The sequence below is a fragment of the Lagopus leucura genome, unplaced genomic scaffold, assembly GCF_019238085.1.
Source record: "Lagopus leucura isolate 7727_CA_CO unplaced genomic scaffold, USGS_WTPT01 Super-Scaffold_100009, whole genome shotgun sequence".
NCBI lineage: Eukaryota > Metazoa > Chordata > Aves > Galliformes > Phasianidae > Lagopus > Lagopus leucura.
The window spans coordinates 10,682,918-10,701,711 of NW_024962266.1; the positions used below are offsets into that span (position 1 = coordinate 10,682,918).

The window sequence follows — 18,794 nt, forward strand, 5'->3', positions numbered from 1 at the left end:
ACCACTCTCCTAGTAAAGAACTTCCCCCTAACTTCCCCCTACTTCAGATTCACAGTGAAACTGGGAGTGAATCCATGTAATGGAAATACAGTCATAATATCTGCTCTTTTTTCTTTTCTAAAACTTGTATTTCCTTTGTACAAAAACAGGGAGAAGATGGGGAAGTTGGACCAAGAGGTCTCCCAGGTGAAGCTGTAAGCAATGCTTTCTTTGTTTCTGACCAGTACACTGTTTTACAAACAAATGTAATTTGTTTCTTCCTATTGTAATGTGATTTCTTTCTATTGAATTGTTTTGGGTTCCAGATATAAAAATTTGTGCACATATATGTATATTTAGAGAATACTGATGTTGCCTGAAAAGTAAGCAAATGATCTGTTTTCTTGGAGCTGAAACATCACTCACAAAATCAGAATTAAATCAGATGCATATCCAGATAAGTATTCACAACTCCAATAGTCACACAGCCTATTTCTTATCCGTTTGAGCTAGTTTAAAATATGTCACTGCAGACATGAGAACATATCCAAACCCCTGTTGTTTTGAAAATATTTTCCAAACATTTATTTATTCAAAAATAAGCCTTTTTTTTTTTTCCTACTACTGTTCTTCAGTGTATATTTTTATGCTTGTTTCCAATACAGAAGTTCCACTGTTGTCAGTTAGAATTCTGCAGGTGTTGTCACTGCAGAGCAGAGTTCTGCATTGCAGGCAAGAAATCAAGCCTCAGAAAGGGGATTTTTTACCCTAAACATATGATATACTGCTGTCTACTTGCTAAGTGACAAGAAAATACTACAGTCAGAATATTAGTGACCTGTATCTTTATCATACATGAGGAAACTGGAGACGCTGTCCTGCCTACTTTAGCAAGTGTGATATGAATGATATGAGTGATGACACAAATCATGAAAATTATTTTTCATTTCCATAGGGTAAAGCCAAAAGTTTATGCTACAGAGCAAATCTTGCTCACTTGATCTAGAATAGCCCTTGGTCTTTATGGATTTTTTTGTTTAGGGGAAAGAAAAACAAGCCTCACTGTGTCTATCAGAATACCTTGCATTAATTCTACTAAAATGATTAGTAATTTTTAATAATTTATTTGATCTTTACTAAAAATAAAAGCACTGTTTGTTACTGTAAATAGTAGTAGAAATTATGACAGACCATTGTGTTTACTAAAAATAGGAGTACAAATGTATACTACTGTTCATGTCAGATCTTCACACCAAAACAGTGATGAAACCTCAGTGAAAGATACTGTACCAGCTTTCTGTACCTTTGTCTGAAATGACAGCACAACTGACTGTATAAAAGTTTGTCCTTTTCTGATTTTCTGTTCAAACCTATGATAGGCTTCAGGAGAATGTATTATTGGTGATTTTCTTTCTTTCTTTTCCTCCTTCCATTTTTTCCTTCTCCCCTAGCTCCCATGAAGGCATTTACTTATCATTCTGCTCCTTCTGACACTCCTCACCCAGTCCTGCTTCTTGTTCAGAAATAGTCAGGCAGGTGTTAATAAGAATTTCTTGTCTTTCAGGGTCCACGGGGACTACTGGGTCCCAGAGGTACACCTGGTCCCCCTGGACAACCTGTACGTATGAACTGTTTTGTATTTGTCATTGCTAGAAGAAAAAATGAAAGTCCATTGAAAGCTGCTTGTGTTTCTGTTGTTTGTTGCAGGGCATTGCAGGTATTGATGGACCTTCAGGCCCAAAGGGAAACATGGTGAGTAAGTTGGAAATTAAAAAGGGAGAGAATTCTAAAAACCTTTTCAACATTCCCTTGTCCCTGCCACTGTGCCATCCCTTCCATTTAATTGAACTTTTCTGTCCTCACATTCAGATGCCTCATGTCTTACACTGAGAAGAAAACTTTCTATTTCTTAGCCTTCAACCATAAGCAATAAGACTTAACCATGCTTTCTTCTCAACTTCTTTAGCGCTATGGACTCCAGTGCTCAGGTCCTATATGTGGTCTGTTTTTTTTAAAAAAGTCTATCACATGGATTGAGAGTTGGTGGTAGTAAAATTCTGAGAGGGAGGAACAAAGATGAGGAACAAAAATGACTTTTTCTTCCTTCTAGTCCTGACAACGAAGATCTATAATGCAGAAAAGCAAACCCAATGCCTTGTTTCTTTTTTTAATTTTTTTTGCATGGTAGGGTCCTCAAGGGGAGCCAGGACCCCCTGGTCAGCAAGGAATCCCAGGCCCACAAGTAAGTGTAAAATAATTAAAAAGAAAAAAAAAAAAGATGCAAGTTGCACTAAATGTTTGATAAATGTGAAATTGGCACAAGGCTATTTTTTCACATGCAAAATTGACAAAGCTTTTAGGATTTCATAAATGTGCTACAAGTGTACCTATGGCAGTGGGAGCAAAGTTTTCAAATGTTAGAAGGATTTTTCATTCAGGAGAAAAATGACTCATTCAGTGTTCCTGGAATGCAGCAGAAATGGCCACACCTGGAGGAGGGTTCTGAATAGGATCTTGTTACAGACTCACTGCCAGAATAGCGGCTTGTGCAAAAGGCACACACAAAATTCCTGATCTAACTGGTAAGGGGAAAAAGAAAAAGCCACATATATTTGCCAGTGTGTTTAAACAAATTAACGAGGAGCCTTTAGTACGGTGAATGTATGTGTATTGTTCTCCTTGATTTTTCACGCTGGTTTCTTTTTAACAGGGCCTTCCTGGTCCACAAGGTCCTATTGGACCTCCTGGTGAAAAAGTAAGTTACAGCTCTATTCTGGTATTTCACAGTCAGTTCTGTGCAACAACCTTGCTTAAGGTCTTTGCTATGTTTAAAAGCATACTAACCTGAGATCTAAAAATTTGTAAACCTTCCTAAAATCCTCAAGTAAATGGATAACTATCATAGGTCTGACTTTACTCTTATTGCTTCAGAAGCATAACTTCCTATCTTTTCTTTGGATTATTTTTTCTGCTGTTAGATACAGAGCCCTATCTACACCAATAAACAGTATATACTTTTATGTTAATTAATTTCACAGCTTGCTTGATTTTATTACTCTTTTTTATTACAAAGTTTTTTATCTATTAACAGCAGATTCTGCTCTCATTTTACAAGGATTACGTTCTGACACAATTCTGGTATTATGAGCTTAACTATAGTATCTCTTCATGGTGTTTTTTTCCTGGTCTATCTGTCTGTGCATGTTCTTGTGGTCTGATACAGGCCTTCTGTCAGCTTCAAAAATGTCACATTTTACATGCTTTCTATCTACCTGTGTGCCTAAGAAGGATTATTATACTGAATGGACTATATCCAAAATAAATGCATTCCAGCCTTTAACAAAGACATAGCAAGCCTTTTCAGCTATGAGAGCTACAATTTTGTAAGCACTATTCTTTGCTCCCTGAGCTTGCTGGTTTCTTTCGTACGTTGAATGATTTTACTCCTGAAATGCTAAATATTGTTTAATTTTCTATAACTGGAAAAGTCTTCTCCGTATTGTGTTTTGTTTGTGCATATTCATAGGTTAATACCCATTTTTTTTATCCTTAACTCTTACAATTGAATGTACTGGGTATAGGTTTTTTAATGTGTTTAACGATTTTTTTGTTGTTGTTGTTGTTTTTCTTTTTTTTTAATTTTTCTTTTCTCCCCTTTTTCTCATAGCTACTCTAAATCTGGGGTTGGTTTGCCTTCTGTTTTAGAAGATTAAGATACTAAAGTGTTACATTAGTTTGTTGTCTGTATAAGTCCTGGTCCCAGTAAGGATGATTTTTTATCATCCAAGCAATTGATAGAATGTGTTTTGTCATTCTTAAGATGTGTCTCTGTTATTGTATTTAGGGACCTCAAGGCAAGCCTGGCCTTCCTGGTCTTCCTGGTTCTGATGGGCCCCCTGTAAGTAACCAAATATTTCATGCTTTGAATATCTAAACAGCCTTACCAATTAATATATAATAATACCTGTGTCTCAAAAATAAAACATAGAGTGAAAGACATGCACTCCTCACTGGCAGTAGCTTTATAAAATACATCTAACCTCTGTTTACTTGTGTTGCTATAACTTTTAGAATTAACATTTTTGCTGCAGCTACTAAAAATCACTGTAGTCCCAGCTGGTGAAATCCATCAGAAACATCTCCGGGGTTGTGGAAGTAACCTGGCTGACACGCGAAGGATCAGAATGTTCTACCATATCAATATAGCAAAGCAAATTATCAGTAAAAATGGTCATCAGTTGCTTTCTTAGACTGCCTCTTTCTCTGCTTCCTAACCTACATACATATTGCATGCTTGGACTTCTTTTACTGACTACACTGGAACATACGCATGTGCTTCTTTCATCAAAAGCATCATCTTTCTACACTGACAAGAGCCATTCAACAGTCAGTGTGAAGTCTCAAATCATCTCTCTGTTTCGTTTGTCATTTTCCCTTACAATTCATCTTATTATAGCTTAAATCTGTGTTTTTTGAACCTGATTTTCAACAGTTTTGCTACTACAGAATGAACAGCGGGGTTTCAGTGCATACATGATACTACCAATACATAATTGTATCTACAGCTTTCATAATCTCTCTTTTCCTGCCAAGGTACCATTTTAATGGAAAACGTTAGAAAAGCACACAAAGGTCTAGTTGGAAATCCATACCTTGAATCAATTTCTGAACATTAGATCTTTCTCCTTACCTTTCTCTGTATGCTGAGAACAATATTCACTTGCAGACTTCACCATTCTTTAAAAATCTGTGTATTGTTAAACCTTAAAAGCAGAGGAAAATGCTCTTAAGAATTAGTTTTTAGCACAGGTCTGTAGCTCTTTAAAGTGGCAAGTTGACCTTAGTGAGCAACTGGGCACTTCCTGCACGGTGGAACGGAAGAAAGAATCAGAACAACAAAAGTGAGAAAGCTTAATGGTCAATATGAAGACAGTTTAGTAAGTGAAGCAGAGCTGTGCACTCGAAATAAAATTAAGAATTTACTTACTGCTTCAAATACGTAGAAATAGTTTAGCTAACTGCTGGAAAGCAGAGCCTCAGTAAGCTTAGTAGTTACTTAGGAAGATAACCCAACCGTGCCCCCTCCTTCCTCCTGCCCTGAGCTTTTATTGCTGAGCATTACACCATATGGTATGGAATATTCTTCTGGTCAATTCTGAACATTTGTCCCACCTGTGTTCCCTCCCAACTTCTTGCCCACCTCAAGCCTACTCACTGGGAGCAGAGGGATAAAAAGAGAAAATCTCCATGATGTGCAGCAGTCCTCAGCAATAGTGAAATCACTGGTGTGTTATTAAAAGTGTTTTAGTCACAAATCCAAAACACAGCACCATATGGACAACTATGAAGAAAATTCCATCCTGGTGAGACCCAATATACCCACGCAGAATTAACTCACTCCTGCACAAGTAGCTTTATTCCAAGGAAATGCAAGGGAATTAGGTTAAACTAAGCATGTTCTAATTGACATTACCTCTTTACAGCCACAGAATTGCATTGGTGATTGAAGAAAATGAGCAGTACCTTCCTTATAGCAGTGAGCTTTGTATATGATCCTGTGATACCTGTGTTAAAATCAGGTGAAAGATCAAAGACATTTTTTCAGATTAGGCAAATTTTTCCTACGTTATTTCACTTCATTTTTATGTAAGGAGATGTCATGCTGTTTCGGAGGACACACATTGTTAAAAGTGGTATATTATTCTGGAATTAATGAAATCTACAAGAATACAAATGAGCTCTTTAACAGCAGCAGTTTTTGAGTCATCTAGTATTAAGGAGACCTTTGAGACTGGATGGGAATATGAAATTTTGTGGTCAAAAAGCATCTTCTAGAAGATTTTTATTAAACGCTTGGCATACGTATGCTTAAAAACCAAGTAATAAGGATACAATGTTAGTAAGACAAACTTTAAATAAAGATTAAATGTCACTTGGAAGCAGATATCAAATACTATTTATGTATGATATATGTTCTTTTAATGAGCTATGTATTTTAAAATTTTCCAAGATAGTAAATTGACTATAAGCAATGGGGATTTGTCATAAAAGACATATCAAACATGTTACGATATCGATTACACCAAAACATGAATGGTTTTTGTGAATCACTATATGTTATTTAGGACCATGTCTGGCAAAACTTGAGATTTACTACTCTCCTCAATAAAACCAATTACGTGTATAGAAAAGATTCTCAACTGACTTGGAATTTAAGTGATTAATAAATTTATTTTTATAATGAATCATTTGACAAATGGATTATTTTCCAAAGCAGATACATTTCTCTTAAAACAGGGTCATCCTGGCAAAGAGGGTCAATCTGGAGAGAAAGGTGCATTGGTGAGTTTCAAAATTTCTCTATTTGTTTACATAATATTTGTATTAATATTAGTATTTGTCCAGAATGTTATCAGCTAGAGGCTTGTTGAATTTACCTTAGTTTCTCATGAAAATTAAGTTTACATAGATTATTTGTTTTGAAAGTAAGTGTATGTGACTGGCTGCCAGTTCTTCCTTATACAGTTTGAATTTACTAATTAATTTCAGCCAGACTTGGTAGAAAATGTTATTTCTTAGAGATTTTAAGGGCCTAAAGGTTTTATAAAAAGACACAGTTTGAAAGCAGAAAACCTTATTATTAAGGAAAGATTGTGCTGTGTGTCAATCTCCAACATCAGAGAATCAACAAAGCAGGTCAGCCTCAGACACATAGCTGTATGTTTCCAGGCTTCCTTACTTCCACAGCATAAAGAACCCTGTTTATTTAAACACCACCAGCAATTGCGAAGTATCCAAGTTAAACATAATTTAAATACTCAGCAAACAGTAAATAACAACATCCAAATACCAGTCAGTATTGATTAAGCACCATGAGACCTCTGATTTTCAGATCTGTAATCTCTTTATTAAGACATGTTTTTATAATTATCATTATTTTGATTTATACTTTTGACTTCTGTCATCATCATAATTATCATATAAATTTTTTTCCAGTAAGAAACCACTAGTGGCAAATTGTCATTAATTTTGAAATATTTATTTTGGTTTTCTTTTGTTTTTCACATTCTGAAATTACCAGTTTCATATTATTTATAATGTGTATAGTTATTTCCTAAATATTCAAATAGAACTAAATTCATAAGTTTAGTAATAGTTTAATTTCCCTTGAAATGCCATGACTTTTTTTTTTTATAGCAGGAAGGCTGAGAAGTCTATCAGTACAGAGTTATTTTGATGTCACACACGACTGCTGCAGTATAGTGAGGGAATAAGGATTAGGTTAATGCTTGTTAACCAAATACTGCACAAAGGTTCTTTGCTTCAATCTATTTTAGGGGCCTCCAGGTCCTCAAGGTCCAATTGGCTATCCAGGTCCTCGGGGAGTAAAGGTAAGAATTAATTGGTAGATTTCTCCCCTCACATTTTTTATTATACGCATGTAAGTAATTCTTAATATTCTTTCTTTAGGGAGCTGATGGTGTTCGTGGTCTCAAGGGATCCAAAGGTGAAAAGGTAAAACTATGACAGCTTTTAATTCCTTTCTCTTTTTGTGTGTTATTTCATTGCAGCTTCTTCTGTCTCCACTGTTGCAGGTTTTCTCTTGCAGCAGCAGTTTATTTTTGACTTACATACCAAGGACATACCAAGCCCAATTCATAAATCTGTGTCCTCTATGATTATTTACACTGGAACAATGCAGTTAGAAAATGTTCAGTTGTTAAAGTGAGTTTGGATCCTCTTGACACCAATTTAAGTCATCTCTAAATTGCTCTGTGGTAGATAATTTGACATCCTTTCTCTTATTAATATATATTATAGTAGGTGCTGAAAAGCTCATTCCATTCAAGAGATTTGTGGTAGCAGTAGTGTCATTCTATTGTTTTGATAATGCTGTAGGCTAGATTTTATTTGTTTGTTTGTTTTTTAATGTACCCAATCTTCCAAAAGCTTTCAAGGTTCCAGGCATTTTTTACCTAGGTTTTTGGCTTGGCCAGAGTGTTAGACAACCCTGATCAGATGCACGTATATAAAGAAAGCTTTTACATCTACAGTAATTTTACTTCTTTGCATACAGCAAATGCTCTTACTGTAACAAACATCTCTACTGACTTCTGACAGTCTGAAGTGGCTGAAGCTACAGCCATGCTGGTTTAAATTCCAAATTTCCTTAGCACTCAGAATGAGAGACAACAGTCATATATACTGCCTGTTCACACAGACAAATTTACCCTGGTACCCTTGGCTACTGTGTATATATTTATACGTGTATTTCTAAAGCAGAAGACTAATTGTAAAGTAGAAGCCAAAAAGCCTCAATTTGAGCACTAGAAATCTGTCCTTCAGGCTCAGATGCCAAAAGAGTCTATGTATCTTCATGCTTTTCTGCATCACCGTTTATCTAGCTTTTATGCACTTTTTAGAGTTCCTCATTAAATCTAATCTGAAAAACAAGAGTATATTTAATACCCATGGAGACTGAGCAGCAACCTTTTCTTGTGTCTTACTGAGTGATTAAAATCCATCTATGAAAAAATAGATAAATGTTACATATATGAGTGTTTGATTTGTTTTCCCTTCAGTTTATAAGTTCCCTTTAAGTACTAGAAGGCCACAATCAGATCTCCTCAGAGCCTTTTATTCTCCAAACTTCATTAGGAAAGTTCTTCAGGCTTCTCTGAGGCTGCCCAGGGAAGCTGAGGATGTCCCTTTCCTAGAGGCATTTAAGACCAGGTTGCGCTTTGGGCATCCTGGTCTAGTGGGAGGTATGCCTGCCTATGACAGGAGGGCTGGAATTGGATGGTTTTTAAAGGTCCCTTCCAACCTTTCTGTAATGTTGTAGCAGTTGCTGTATGATGCGTTAGATTAAGGCAGACTGAAGCAAAAACAAATAAGTCATGCTAGATTAAGTAGTGAACAACTCCACTGAATAATTCTGTAGGCTTCTGTTTTTAACCAAACTAACTCATACAGATGTAAATGAAACTTGTATGAGTACTGTCTTCTTATACTTCAGCAAGGAAACCTATTAAAATGCTTGCATTAAATTTTCTACTGTAACTTATTAGGCAGTAAATAATAATTCTCATTAGGAATAAAAATAATATGTACCTGTTTTTGCTACTCTGTATATGAAATGTAATGTCCATTGTCTTTTCTATCTTCTTTCCATCATATCAGCCAATGAAAATATGCAAGACTGTGTTGCCAAACGTCCAGCTACTGTATAGAGAATACTTCTTCCTTTAGTGGAGACAAACATTCTTGTCTTATTTTTTTAATTAGGATTCCATTATCAGCCAATTCTTTAATTCCTTTCATGACACTATTCAGACACAAGCTTAAAAAAAAATAATAAACAAACTGGAGGTTCTGCTACTTAAAAAAAAATACCACTGTACAATTTGCCACCAATATTTTACTTAATTATTTTACTTAATTAAGTTGATGGAATTATTAAAAAGAGTAACAATAAAAAAATGTTTAGGACATACCAAATGATTTTGTAAGATAATTTGTAATAAAGCTGAGCAATTAGTTCATCTCTGTCTTTAAACATTTTTTAAAACAGTTGATATTATGCTATTAGGAACTTGCAAACTATAAAGTCATATAAAGCATGCTGATACACTTACTCTAAAACAGCAATAAATATATCAGAATTACCTTATGTCTGAAACAGATTATTTTAATCTTAAGTTATTGTATTTTCTTATTACATATGGAAAAACAAAACAAAAAAAAAACAACCAACCACCACCAACAAAAAACCTCCAGTTTTCTTTCACTGGCAGTTTTCTTACATCTATTTTTGTCTTACTTAGGGTGAAGATGGTTTCCCAGGATTTAAGGGTGACATGGGCCTTAAGGGTGATCGGGTAAGCATTGGCTCATGGCCCATATAATTTTAAAATGTTTAAGTGCTATTATTTTGAGAGGATCAGTGAAGTGAACAAATAAATTTACACTGAAAACAGTTAAAAACTTTTAGCTTAAGTTGTTTCTGTTCCCTGCACAAACACAGATTTGAGCCAGTCTAGATCTCATGAATCAGCAATGGCACAGTTAGAAAGAAGAAGTGAGTGTCAATCTTTGATATCCTTTTCATTGAACTTCCTAGGGAGTCTCCTTTTCAAGATACCAAGATGCAATACTGCCTGAAGAAGATAATTTATTCTGAACAAGGATATTTCCATTTCAACCTAATAGTAGCTTATATTATCTCTACCAAAATGTACTTTATCACAATAGATGCTTCTGTCAGAGGAAATGTTGCAGAGACAATTTAAAAAAAACTTATTACAAAAGGCTACTGGCCTGTATCTGTTATCTGTATACTTAAGTAACTGTGATAATGGTATCTATTTAACTTCTTGGATACAAAAATTATTCTAATACGGACCATGAGAGTGCTTTCACAAGAATATGTGTAGTAATTACTGGAATTCATTAAAATTCCTATGAAATTGGAAAGCAGTTTCAAAATGCAGCTCTCTTCAGACAAGGACAGTGGCCTCTAATGCTTGCACAAATACAGTTCATTTTACATGTTTTTGTATTTATATAATGAACATGAGTGGTGGCATTTTCTTAATCTCCATTTATGTTTACTGAAAAATTATTTTCAAGTATTTGTTGGTAGCCTTGCTAACGTATGCACACAGTCAATTGCTGCTCATTTATATAACGTTGTATTTCAGGGAGAAGTTGGTCAACCTGGCCCAAGAGGAGAAGATGGTCCAGAAGGTCCAAAAGGTCGAGCAGGTCCATCTGGGGACCCAGGTGCTGCTGGTCCTGCTGGGGAAAAGGTCAGTAACTACCTCATAAAGTAGATGGAGCCTGTGATCTTCATCACTAAAAAGACACACAAAAAGATCTGCAAGATCTTAGGCTACCTAACAGTAGTTTTTATAAAACACTACTAAAGCAGGTCACTGGAGTTCATATTTGATCATGTATTGGGAAATCAATACTTTGCAAGTTGCAAAACAACATTATAGCACTTAATTGGCAGACAAAGCAGAACAATCCTAAATTACATACATGTACATCAAGAAAAACACAATGCAGAGGAAATACTTGGGCACAAAGGAAAAAAAGGAGCTGCAAGAGAGCCACTTAATATTCATTGCCATATAATGATAAATTTTGACATGAAGATTGGTTTAAACAGAAAGTATATCCTGAACAGAAACCCAAAACAAGTTTGGAAAAAGTGAAACATAATGCTTAGAGGGAAGACTGAGTAAAGAATAGGGAAATGAAATATAGAGGAGAACAAACACAGAGATAAGCACAAATGCTTGAGTAATGCTGACCTCAGCAAAATACACTTGCAATGGAAATAGAAGAGGAAAGGAGACTGAAGAAGGTACATGTATTTTACTGAGAGCATCTGTAAAGAGATTGTGGCATTTGGGAAACCTGGGAAAGAATGATTAAAATAAGCAAAAAAAATGGGTCAGAATTATGTATATTGTGAGAAGATGCTGATGAAAATATTTCCATTTAGTATTTTTTTATTAACTGAGGTTTTATTGCTGGTTGTATCTTGAAAATAAATAGGACAGGAGGTAGAGTTTACAGTTCTTAGTTTCTCTGTCTTCAAAATAGGAACAGCTAGTACTTTTCCAACATTATATTTGACATACATTAATTATGTATGTATGTATCTATTTATCTATCCATTTATCCAACTATCATTCTAGTAGTAAAGACTGAAGTCTTAAATGTGATACTAATTAAAAATTAACAGAGTTTTTAGGAGTTTTCAGGGAAGAACAGGATGTATTCTGAAAACTTGAAAAAAACTCTCTTTTCATTCAGTTACGTCTTTTTACAAATACGCCATTAATAGATCAGCAAGAGGTTAAAATTACAATTTGAGTCTGGTGTTTACAAGTTCTTATAAAAGAATTTGTCCAAAAGCTTAGTTCAATCACTCAAAAAAAGAATAATTTTCGGCTTTCTCCAGCTATGGGGAACTATTTATGAATTAATCTTCACAGATTTGCAAGATATCTCAACAGCTGTTAGCAAGGTCATGAATCAAAAACATAAAAAAAAGAAACACAAATACAAATATTTATTCCTTTCATTTCCCACTGAAAGTAAAACATCTTCTGTCAATATTCTGTGGATAATTTGCCAGAATACATTAGGCCAGGGAAAAATGATATGTGGTTGATCCTGTAATATTTATTTTAGAACAAAGACTGGAATAATATTTGTCAACTCTTAAATCTCATCACAATATTAGGGAAATGCCTCTATGAGTAACTGTCAGTGTCCTGTTCCTTTCCTTTATTTTATGCAAAAGCACTGTTCTTCTGCAGTAATGAAAATAACAGGTAGCCTCTTCTCCGCATTCAGCTGATTGTATGATATTGTTTATATTATTAGCTTTTTATTAGCTATATTATCATATTGTTAGGGCTGCATTGGCTTAGTCAAGGAAATGCCAAGTAGGGTGTCAAAAAAATAAGCAATATATCAGAAAGGAGTTTAGAACCAAAAAGTATCCATGTCACACCTGGAACCTAGGTGGCTGGGTCTTACTCAGTCATAAAGGACAAAACTTTCTGAATTTAGCAGAACTTGATGCAGTGTTTTAGAGTTCAATCATTGTAGGGCATGCTGCTTCTTTCAGAGTGGCTTATAACTGGTAGCATTATGCCTATTTTTATAAACTGAAGAAAGAATTCTTCTTTAATAATGTCTCAGCCAGACCTCTGCGCTGCCATGAATATGATAATGCACAACATCTTTATTCATGTGCTCTATTTTTTAAGAATAAGTAGATTTATTTTGGCAAATTCCCTTCCACATACACGTACTTCCTTCATCTTTTCCAGTACTACTGAATACCATATTATATAGCATAATCATATCTTTTCCATTTAAATCTTCTCCAAAATGTAACAGCCTGGAACATGATCAGTGTTTAGAACAGTCAAATTCTTCCCCAGAGTTTCCATCTCTTAAATGTCGAAACTGCTTTCCCCTGCCTTTGAAAGCAGCAATCCATCACTTGTTTTCTAAATATCTGAAAAGATCAACTCCATGGGGTACAGTATTTCATTTCTAGAAATGGGTAAGGTCAGTGCTGATCAAACTGTTCATCCTGTTCTCTTTTCAGAACATAGCAAAGTGGCCATATTTGCTAATATATCTATTGCCTGCAAATAGTAGAGTATGATTTACCATAGTCATAAACAGATTACCTGTGATTAAAAAAGTTGGTTTTTCAAATGCCTATTTATGAAAAACTTATGGAAAACAAAGAAGCCATCATAGCAAAAATAATTTCTTCTTCTTTACAATCTCCTAATACCTTGATTTGTTGAAGAATATTAATACTTCCATGACCACATCCCACAACGAAGGGGTACTGGTTTTGTTGAACTCATTCACTAGAGTGAGATATTTATTTAGATTTGGGGAACTAAGCCCACAGATAATTAGTTGTTCAAATGAGAAAATTATTTCATTTATATTCTATAAAATGTCAACTCTCTAAGTTGTGGAAAAAACACTTTCCATAAAAGTTTGCTGAAATACTAAGGGAAAATATTAAACTAAAATTAAGCACTGTCTTATTATTACAGGGCAAGCTTGGTGTACCTGGATTGCCAGGATATCCAGGAAGACAAGGTCCAAAGGTGAGCTGCATATAAACTGTAAATCCTACACTGTTTTTCACATTTTCTTTCTTGATAATCATTATCTGAAGTAAAGTCTTAGAAAATCTTGGATCTCTAAGGCTGGCTTTTCAAGGAACATTAAATTTCTTATTGAATATACTACTTTCAAACTTTTGCCATTCTCCAAGTTATAATTTGTGTTAACTTCAGACTGGCATGCATTAAATTATATCAAAAAAGAAATGACTTATATGTTTGAAAGAGAATAAGCACTATAGTCAGATTAGGATGGGTGCTGAAAGTGATGGTAATTTTCAGTGTGATGCAAGGATTCAATTTGTGTCATTACTGCCTCTTCTTATTAAGAAGAAGACACAGAACAAAAAAACATTATTCTACAGACATTTCCCAATGTAGAGAAGGCAATGAGGAAGACATTGCATCTCCAGACCATCTTAAAGATGAGTCATCTGGGACAGCATCATAAGAAGAATCTCTTTCCCCTTCCTACATAACTGAACAATCAGTCTGCAGTAAAATCCTCAACTTTCTTCTAATTTGGGATCTATTTTCATCTTCCAACTTGAAACTATGTTTTTTTGGCAGAACAACAACTACCCGGCTGCCTAAGCAAAGCTTAGCTTGTTTTTTTTCTGACTCTGGCCTACATTTTGTCCTTTTCTGTCAAACGGATGAACTAACTGAAGAGTGCTTATTCACTGAACACTCTATGTTAACAAAAAAAATATCAGAACCATCTCTGGAAAGTATTTATGAAGACAATTCACCTTGACAAACATGTTTTTTTCCCTCCTACTTCTTAAATGAAATGTCTAAGATTTCAGTGTCTCTTTTTGTTCTTCTTTTGAACTGTCTTTTGAAAAGTCTGAGATCAAAGACGTTTTGCATTATTCAGTTCTAAGAACAAAAGTGATGTAACACTTCAAATAAAAACTGACTGATACTTTTTTCAGCAGACTTACTCAAGAATTGCATTACATTAAATTTTCATTTCATTGCATTACAATGGAATATAGTTCTCAAGCTACATTCACTGTTTGCTCTTCTAATTTATCGCTTAAACTTCAAAAAACAGAAAAAAAAAGACAGCTAAAATGCATCAACTCACTGAAGAATTGTTTTGTAACTTAGTCACAGTCCAGTTAAAGTCAACATAAAGGATAGGGAGAGAGAGAAAAAAAGTAACTGTAGAAGAATATATTAGCTGTCTAAAAAGTCTTGTTCCAATATTGTTGAGGTTTACGTTACTCTTTTTGTTGTAATTTACTTGTTTTTCCTTGTACTGTTATAAATTGATAATTTTCACAATATGTTTTTACTTCTGCCGCTCCTTTTTTATTAGCTCAATTGCAAAAAGTATTTTATATATATTTATGCCCAAGTCATATCTATTAGTGTCCAGTCATTAAAGTTGTTTTTTTCCTCTCAGCCTTTTAATTACAAAGAATATACTTGAGCTTCACAGAACAGAATTTTTGCAATTTCATTCACTTTTAAAATGGTGAAGAACTGAGAGGAAGAGAGGGAGAGATGGAAGAAAACTGTACCAGTGAGTTATCAGTCAGATTTTCATTAGTCACCATCATTGATGTATTGTTCCCGAATTCATTAATGCATAATTGTGCAACATAAGATGAATTAAAAGAAGAAGAAATGATTATTCACTGAAATTTCAAAGAGCAGAAAGAACTTCTATTTAAAGTTTTTGTTATATGCATTTTCTTTGCCACTAAAATACTAACTAGCTGTACAGATATCACCGGAATATCACAGCAAGGAGTTTGACCAGTAGTTTGAGTGACTGACGAAACCAAACACTGCTTTGATTTTTCATCTTCAGTAAAAGAATATTTTACCAAGTCTGTGAACTCTTTTGCCCTAACTGCCTTATGAAAAATTAACACCTTGACAGCTAACAAGTCTCCTCTTCCTTTGGACTGTATACTAGAAATCAAGTAGAAAATAGCTCTGTTCAGATTTGGTGGCAGTAAGCAGGAAAAAATCAGTGAAAAAGGAGAAGCAAGAATAGCTCCTGGGAGTAGTTGCCATGCATAGAACCAAGTCAGATAATCTACACATAAATTCTGCATCCTAGACAAGTGTACGGCCACAAGAACAAATTGCATCAGTTAAATGAAACTTTCCACTGGTCAGTTTACAGTGAATGACCAGAGGTCATTCATTTTCAGCTCAATGGAGAGAAGTGGCAACACTTACAATTATGTTACATGCAGTTATGTTGTAAAATAATTATTTTACTGTGAGGGACAAGGCCTTGTTTCACTTTGTTATGATACAATTGCAGTTATTTCTAGTGGACTGATAATGATCCTGGTGCAGATTTAATGAATAATACCTAAGGTGAAAAATAATGTTCATTCCATACATTGATTTTTTAAATACATTCTGGACTTAAGATGGATGGTAAGTTAATTTACAGCTGTTTGTTAGTGCTGTCACACTTGCAAGTTTGACATGATGTAAAATGTGCATCTTTTTGGAGTTATGCTTTATATATAAATTAAATACTGGCTATACTACAGTTTTTTCAATTAATGTTTAATGATAATTGCATTGATTTTTTATGTAGGGTTCAACTGGTTTCCCAGGATTTCCAGGTGCCAATGGAGAGAAAGGTGCAAGGGTATGATAATTATTTCTTGCGTGACAGTTACCTTTTGATACTGTGTGCTATGGGAATTCACTGAAGCTGCTATCCAAGGAACTATAAAAACAGGCTTTTTACATTTGAGATGGCCTTTGACAGTTATGTAAAACAGGACATACTCAGTCATTAGTTCTCATTTTTGAAAGTGCTAATCTAAGCATACAGGAGCTCAGACACTTTTCGTTGAATACGCTACCACAATTATAAGTTTGAAACACAGGAAACATACTGCCTTTGCTGAGCATCTGATTTGACAGTACAGCTGAGTGATCTGGCAAGGACTGTGTTTTCCTGTGTCGCATTCATTGACTTGCTATGATTCAGTTTACCCTCAAGGGAATTCAACTTCTATTTCATAAGTATTCAGATTTACCACAAGCTTCCCTATAGTCTGAGATTTGAAAATGTAAAATATACCAAACAAGATAATGAACATACACTACTACCAAAGAGATAAAAAATTACAGATTTTGCTGCTTTGTGAGGGAAAATCCATTATTCGCATTCTTCAAACTTAAAATTATATATGATATACAGGCAACTGTATTGCTGACTCTAAAGCTCAACAGAATAGAGCTGAATATGTTTCTACAAGGCTGATGAAATTTGCAGAAGTGAGAGAATGGATAGAAATTTGTAAAGATTATCGACTTAAGTCAAACTAAAGTAATGTTTATTAATATTGTTCTTAATAGTCTATTTTAATTTGCAGCATGAAAAGCAGAAATTCATGATTTTAACATGAAATAGGAGAAAAAACTAATTGCATTTACATTGCTTTTGTATGCTTTAGATTGTTCTTGTGTTATTTTAGTTAGAATATGATGTTATGAACAGAGGAAAGCAGCAAAGCAATGTTCCTTTCATCCCTGTTGGTTTAAATGAGACATGACTGCTAATCAGGATATCAGATCAAAAACAAACCAGCAAACAAAAAAGTAAAATAATAACACATCAAAGAGCAGATTTAAAATTATAAAAGTATAATTGTGTTGATCAATTATCAAGTCTTCGTAAAGCTTTCTTTAAATTATTACTTATATCATAATTAACACCACCAAACTGCACGTATACTTCAGTGTAAGGTTTTTCACCAATAATACAAGAATATGTGCTTTTTTTTTTTAATAATGTAAAGCAGGCATTATCATTAATTTTGCTTAAAGGTATACACTAGTATGTGATATGCTAGTAAGATAGTCATTGTCCCAATTATAAAGATTATATTTATAAAGATATAAAGAGATTATAAAGTACCATTCAAGTTCCTTTTTCTACTGGAATACTGTCCAGAATTTTAACCTTCCTTTCATTAGAATACATAGCAATTCTAACCTAACACTGTGCCTAAGGAAAGGAATCTACTGGTTATACATAGAAATATAATAAAGCAAAAAAAATAAGGGCTAGTATTACTATACTGCATATTATTCTGTATTAATTCTGTACTTTCTTCACAGGGATTACATGGCAAACCAGGCCCCAGAGGACAGCGAGGACCAACAGTATGTACTTTTGCTTTGCAACACAGAGGTTTTTCTATATTAATTACCATAGCGTGAAAAATGATTTTGATTTGAATTTGTTACAGTATTCAACAATTACCAAGTTTAGATGTTGTATGGAGGATCACAGTTTAGTAGGAAACATTGGTGATAAGTGGATGAATGGACTGGATGATCTTAGAGGTATTTTCCAACACTGGTGATTCTGTGATTCTGTCTTTTTTAATTTTAAATTTTATTTGACAGGGTCCAAGAGGCTCAAGAGGTCCAAGAGGCCCCACAGGCAAACCAGGTCCAAAGGTAATTGTCAGCCACATTGTACAAATCAGCTGCAGGCTGTTTCTTTTAAAGAAAATGGAGGTTTCATCTTTGAACACACTGTTCTTCTTTTTCAGGGTACTTCAGGCAATGATGGTCCGCCTGGCCCTCCAGGTGAAAGGGTGCGTGAAAGTTATTTATATGCATGGTGTCTTTCCTGCTATATAAGAGTGTGGTTTGGTGGTGGGAGGATCAATTTATTTTTAGTTCTCCCTCTCATCTATTTGCCTTTCTTTGATCAGACTAACCAGAACAAACAAAATTTCAATTCTAACGATGTTGCGTTTCATAAATTTACGAATGGGTAAGCTCAAGTTAGCTGAAAGCTTCTTCAAGCACAGTTTTTTATAAATAAGACGCAGAGAATTCATATACACTTTGCAATATATTCATGCAAGTTACAGTTGGACTTTGCAAGTCTCTGGTCTTAAGAATGCCCTTTTTACTGTAGCACACCACTTGTTTATGAGATTTACAAATCACTCAAGCCATCGCTAGTTTCTAGAAGATTCTTTGTTGAAACAGCTGATGTTTTTTTAGTTCTGATCAATTAAGAATTTCCTTCAAACTACTTCCTGCATCCTTGAGAAATCCTTCTGTGCATGCTAACATAAAGTTTTCTTCTTACTACTCTTATCAGTGGAAAAAATATATATGCGA

General features: G+C 34.5%; 1 protein-coding gene across 1 annotated transcript in view; it reads left to right on the forward strand.

The window, feature by feature from the left end:
• Window positions 1-18,794, forward strand: part of COL11A1 (collagen type XI alpha 1 chain) — a 131,574-nt gene that overhangs the window by 64,588 nt on the left and 48,192 nt on the right. Inside the window, exons 20-35 of the mRNA XM_042873859.1 lie at window positions 150-194; window positions 1,544-1,597; window positions 1,687-1,731; window positions 2,168-2,221; window positions 2,690-2,734; window positions 3,824-3,877; window positions 6,277-6,321; window positions 7,317-7,370; window positions 7,450-7,494; window positions 9,804-9,857; window positions 10,680-10,787; window positions 13,587-13,640; window positions 16,234-16,287; window positions 17,772-17,816; window positions 18,063-18,116; window positions 18,212-18,256. Coding sequence (XP_042729793.1) covers window positions 150-194; window positions 1,544-1,597; window positions 1,687-1,731; window positions 2,168-2,221; window positions 2,690-2,734; window positions 3,824-3,877; window positions 6,277-6,321; window positions 7,317-7,370; window positions 7,450-7,494; window positions 9,804-9,857; window positions 10,680-10,787; window positions 13,587-13,640; window positions 16,234-16,287; window positions 17,772-17,816; window positions 18,063-18,116; window positions 18,212-18,256 — 855 coding nt within the window. The remainder of the gene's footprint in view (window positions 1-149; window positions 195-1,543; window positions 1,598-1,686; window positions 1,732-2,167; window positions 2,222-2,689; window positions 2,735-3,823; window positions 3,878-6,276; window positions 6,322-7,316; window positions 7,371-7,449; window positions 7,495-9,803; window positions 9,858-10,679; window positions 10,788-13,586; window positions 13,641-16,233; window positions 16,288-17,771; window positions 17,817-18,062; window positions 18,117-18,211; window positions 18,257-18,794) is intronic.